Source organism: Arachis hypogaea, chromosome 20 (genome assembly GCF_003086295.3).
Source record: "Arachis hypogaea cultivar Tifrunner chromosome 20, arahy.Tifrunner.gnm2.J5K5, whole genome shotgun sequence".
Lineage (NCBI taxonomy): Eukaryota > Viridiplantae > Streptophyta > Magnoliopsida > Fabales > Fabaceae > Arachis > Arachis hypogaea.
The window spans coordinates 116,008,346-116,013,675 of NC_092055.1; the positions used below are offsets into that span (position 1 = coordinate 116,008,346).

At 50.4% G+C, this 5,330-nt stretch overlaps 1 protein-coding gene across 1 annotated transcript; it reads left to right on the forward strand.

Annotated features, from left to right (window-relative positions):
- Window positions 1–292: 292 nt before the first annotated feature.
- Window positions 293–3,505, forward strand: LOC140182609 (uncharacterized). The gene is made up of 2 exons (XM_072229761.1): window positions 293–2,317; window positions 2,409–3,505. The coding sequence occupies exons 1-2, from the start codon at window positions 1,519–1,521 to the stop codon at window positions 3,350–3,352; spliced, it is 1,743 nt and encodes a 580-aa protein (XP_072085862.1). The 5' UTR covers window positions 293–1,518; the 3' UTR covers window positions 3,353–3,505.
- Window positions 3,506–5,330: the final 1,825 nt, after the last annotated feature.

Below are 5,330 nucleotides of genomic sequence, written 5' to 3' on the forward strand. Positions count from 1 at the left end.
TATCGAAATAAATATTTAAATTTAGAAGATAATTTAATATTTTTATTTTTTAATATCAGAAAGTCGTTTTCACTCTCCAGGAAATTGGTCACCAAAAAAAAACTCTCCAGGAAATTACACACACGTGGCATGCTGTGAAGGGATGATTGATGTGAATCCTCGAGAAATGTAGGTCACGTAAAGTAATGACATTTATTAACACCGCCCATTGGTTCTCTTTTGTCATGTTTTCTATTGGGCCACGTTGGGCCCAAAGCTGCCTTTATATTCTGTTTCCAATTTTCTTGTGCTTACTTTTACTGTTTTTTAAAGACAGAAAAAAAGTTTTCTGTTTTATATTTGTTTTCTTTTAACATGGTTTAGGGTGTGCATGATTCGGTCCGGTTCAAAGATTTGGTCCATTTCTGAACACTTTAAGAGTTTGTTCGGTAGGTCGGGTACCGGACGGTTCGGGTTAGGATCCTGAGGTCAATGCTTCGGACGGTGGAGGAGCTCGTCTGGCCGTGGTTTCCTGGTTCCGGGTGAGCGAGGTCCCGAGCACTTCTGATGGGAAAAGGGGGGTGCCACCTGCAAAGACACTCCGACGCCCTTGTCAGAATATGTGCAGGCGGAGAGGGAATGATGTGTGAATGTGACGTACCTTGGGGGGAGAGCCAGTCTCCCCCTTATATACATGTCAGTGGTGGGCCCTTCAAATGGGCAGGCCCATGTCCTCAAAGGTGCTGTCCCACGGCTGTGAGCGAGCCGTACGGGACGCGTGTCCGGGTCGGGTGGAGGACGCACCATTGGGCCGGCGGGGTCTCGGGTCGGGCTGACCCGCGCGAGTCTTGGGCCAAGCCGTAACAGTGCCCTCGACGCGTCAGCGATGGCCGTGGAGGTCATTGGTGGCGCGTGACGTTAACACTCATGCGTTGTCGTTGGGTCGGCTGATCGTGGGAGGGACGCGTCCCTTGTGCGCGTGTCTCTTGATCTGCTGTGGTATTTGTTTGCCGTTTCGTTCTCCGCGCTGGGCATTTAATGCTCATAATGATTTGAAAAAATCCGTGCGCAAAGACTATCTTGCCCCTGCTTCCTTTCGCGCTTTTGGGGGTGGTTTTTAAACAGTTTTCTCCCTATCCACCCCCCACTCTTATCATTTCCAACTTCTTCTCTCCCTAATATCCAAAGTTTCCTGCGCGAACTCCTTCCTGCTTCAACTTCCAGCCCAGATTTCTCTCATCGTTCCAGGTAATCTTCTGATTTCTCTCTTCTGGTGTCTGCGTTATGCTCTGTTATTGTGTGATTTGTTGTTTGCATCTACTGCATGGCTGGTTTTATTTTTGTTAAGGGGTTTTTCCAGTGTTGGGATAGGTGGGTTAGGAGAGGGGTACCATTCCAGGATAGGCTTTTTTGGGTGGTTTGTGAGGTGGACGTAGTTTTTAGCCGTATCTGGTCATGATTGAGTTGAAAAGGCGTAGTTTCTGAGTTTTTTCGGGCTCCCGACCTCATAGACTAACGGAGTGGTACCCCGCTGTAGGTATGCCTCGTGTTGTCTCCCGGTCTTCCGGATCCGCTGCGGCTTACGACCCGTACGCTTGGGTGACAGACGATATAAGGAGTTCACCCAACCAGATGGACTTGGAGGAATTGACGGAGTTCCGGCAAGCCGGTTACCTGTGTGGGGGTACTGACGAGGAGGCCAACTACGAGGCCATTGTCCCGCTTCCTCGTGAGCGTATTTATGAGCTTAATTTTCATTCTCCTCGCGTCCCCGATTGGATTTGGTTTTACAAGTCCATGTTCACACAAGTCGGTGTTCGGATACCGTTCTCCGATTTTCAAATGGCGCTGCTGAACCGGATATCCGTCTGTCCGTCTCAACTTCATCCGAACAGCTGGGCTTCGATCCGCTGCTTCGAGATGGTCTGCGAGTACTTGGAGCTACCGGCGTCGGTGGACGTTTTTCTCTTTTATTTCAACCTTACCAACCCCTCCAAACAGGGGAAAGCAAGAAAAGGGTTTCTTTCTTTCCGTGCTGCCCAGGGTAGGAAGATTTTTAGCCTTTTTGAGGATTCCTACCATGGTTTCAAAGATAAGTATTTCAAGGTTCGTCCTGTCAAGGGTCGCCATCCCTTCTGGTTGTCGTTAGAGGGGGAGCGCCTTATCCAGACTTACTGGAGCTTCGGCGCGGGGTCGAATCCTTTTGTGAAAGTGTCGTACAAGAGGTTGTCGGCTGTAGATAAGAATATAGCGAACGTTCTTCTCGCTATCTTTGAAAAGAATCATGTGAATCCCCACCTTCTTATGGGTGAACGGGAGGCCGGCCGGAGCTATATTCGTGAGTTGCCTTTTTTGTTTATCTATGTTTCTTTGTCGTTGTTCTTCTTCTTTCCGGTTTGACGACTAACGTTCTTGTTCTTTAATCGCAGTGGAAATGTCTGCCACCGTGACCGGTCTCGAGAACCTGATGAAGACCTTTTTTGAGGCTAGTGATGATGAGAATGCCGAAGAAAAGGGGGCCGGCAAGTCGGAGGGTCCGTCAGGGGAAAAAGAGGGGCAGGGGACCGAGACGTCGGGAAAGCAGGGCTTAGGGGGTCGAGTTTCCCCTACCCATGAGGAGGGACCTGCCGACGGGAAGGCGACCCTCTCCCCCCACCCAGATAGCGACGTGGAGCTTATCCACACTCCTAAGAAGCGAAAGATGTCTTCCAGCCCGGAGGGGGTCCTAACCGTAATGGAGAGGAATTTTGATGCCTCCAAGTTCATTGACTCCCAGTTGATACCCGGGACGGAAGAGCATTTTCATGCAACCGAACTGTCCGGACAGGCGAGGTGGATGTATCGCACCTTGCTTCGTGGGGCCGTGATAGCTCGGAAGGCTGAGTTTGAGCTATCTGGTATGGAGGCGCTTCGGAGGAAACTTGAGTCTTCTGTTAAGGCGAATAATGACTTTAAGGCTCAAGTTGAGCTCCTCCAGGGTCAGCTGTCCGAGATGGGGGGAAAGCTTAATGCTGCTGAGGAGAAGTCGTCGTTTATTGCGGAGAGGCTGAAGGCGTCCGATGAGACCGTGGCTCGGCTTCTTGAGCGTGAGATGACATTAGAAAATCAACTGAACGCCGCTCAGGGTCTAGTTGTCGCTTTGGAAAAGGAACGGGAGCAGGCCATCTCGGAGGCGAAGGCCGCTAAGGCAGAGGCCGTTGATCTTAAGAAGAAGCTTAAGGTGGCCAAGGAGCAAGGGAAGAATGCCATCTTGATGACCGAAGATGCCCTGAAGGCCCAGCTGAAGATTGCTGCTCCTGATTTCGAGATCTCGTCAATTGGTGTTTTCAAGACTATCCAGGACGGGAAAATTGTCGATATGCCGAGGAAGTGAAGTCTTGTAACTTGGGATATTTTGTAATGTATTTGTTGAACAACCTGTTGGTGCTTTGTCGTTTTGTTTGCCTTGAACAATTTTACGTGTTCGTTGCGTATTTTGACGCTTTGTAAGTTATCATCGTTCGATTGCTATGATTTCTTGCTTGTTTCATTATTTTGTCGTGTTGTCGTTTTCGTGTTACCGTTTATTCCAGGGCGGGCTTATGTCTTGTGCCCGTCTTGCCGTTTTCGCATTTGGTAGCAGTTCGGACCGATTCGGTCGCGTAGTCATTGAATTGGTTGAGGCCTATGAGCCGTCTGGCTCCCGGGGTGATCAGTCCCGGGGTGCCGTTTTAGATTTTGGTCACGAGGAACAGATGTCAAGTAAGAAAGTTTTAACAAAATAAAAAATTTGAACAAGTAAAATTTACTCGACAGTTGGGTAAGTATTTGACAAGGTAAGTGAACAAGTTGAATTAACATGTGGATGGGGCGAATACTAACTCTCTGGCTAGGCTCTCTGGTCGTTGAGCCGGTGGGTCAGGAGTAGAACCTCTTTAGGTTGCTTGCGTTCCATGTTCTGGGTATTTCCTTGCCGTCCAGTTTTTCGAGTTTGTAAGCGCCCTTGCCGAGTACCTCCCTTACCCTGTAGGGGCCTTCCCAATTTACCGCCAGCTTGCCTTCTCCTGGGGTCGGGACGCCGATGTCGTTGCGTCGCAGGACGAGATCCCCTTTTTCGAAGTCTCGTTTGAGGACTTTTGCGTTGTAACGCAGGGCTATTCTTTGTTTCAGCGCCGTTTCTGTTAGGTGAGCCATCTCCCTTGTTTCTTCGATCAGGTCTTTCTCAATCGCTTCGCTCATGCCCGCGAGGAGTAGTCGGGGGCTTGGTTCGCCGATTTCGACTGGTATCACCGCGTCGACCCCATAGGTTAGGCGAAAGGGGGTTTCCCCCGTGGCGCTTTGCTCGGTTGTCCGGTAGGACTATAAGACGGAGGGGAGTTCGTCGGCCCAGTTTCCCTTCTTGCTGTCTAGGCGCTTCTTTAGACCAAGAAGGATGACTTTGTTTGCGGCCTCTACCTGCCCGTTTGTTTGGGGGTGTTCTACTGAGGAGAACTTTTGCTTTATCCCCAGGCCAGAGAGGAATTCCATGAACTTCTTGTCGGTGAACTGGGTCCCATTGTACGAGATAACGACCTCTGGGATGCCGAAACGGGTTATCACCTGCCTCCACATGAACTTCCGGCAGTTGGAGGACGATATGGTGGCTAGTGGTTCAGCTTCTACCCATTTGGTGTAGTAGTCAATGGCCACAATGAGGTATTTGACTTGTCCTGGGCCGACCGGGAAGGGTCCCAGGAGGTCGACTCCCCATTGTGAAAAAGGACGTGTAGTCGTTAGCGAGCTTAGCTCGGAGGCTGGTGCCTTGTGAAAGTTGGCGTTTTGTTGACACTTTGTGCATTTTGTGACAAATTCCTTCGAGTCCTTCATCATTGTTGGCCAGTAGTATCCTGCTCGGACGAGCTTCCTTGCTAGGGCTTTGCCCCCGATGTGATGTCCGCAACACCCTTCGTGGACTTCTCTAAGCACGTAGTCCGTTTGGTCGGGGTGCAAACACTTCAATAGGGGTTGGCTGAGTCCCTTTTTGAATAGTTGTCCCTGTATGATTGCGTATCTGGCCGCCTCCCTTCTTAAAGCTTTGGCCGCCTTCTCATCTTCGGGTAACTTGCCGAGTTCCAGGAAGGTGGTAATGGGATCCAGCCATGAGGGGCTCGCCCCCGTCAGGTGGAGGGCGACCGTTGGTTCCTTCACCATGCCCTGGATGAGCGACCGGTTACCCGATCCTGGCTTTGTGCTTGCTAGCTTCGACAAAAGGTCTGCTCGTGTGTTCTTTTCCCTTGGAACGTGCTGGATAATGACCTCCTGGAACTGGCTCATCATTTGCTTAACCTTTTCCAAGTACTTTTGGAGGAGGGGGTCTCGGGCTTGGTAGCTTC

Coding starts and splice junctions, on each gene's coding strand:
- LOC140182609 (XM_072229761.1), top strand. CDS start 1,519: ATGCCTCGTGTTGTCTCCCGGTCTTCCGGATCCGCTGCGGCTTACGAC. Junction 2,318..2,408: donor GGCCGGCCGGAGCTATATTC/GTGAGTTGCCTT, acceptor CTTTAATCGCAG/TGGAAATGTCTGCCACCGTG.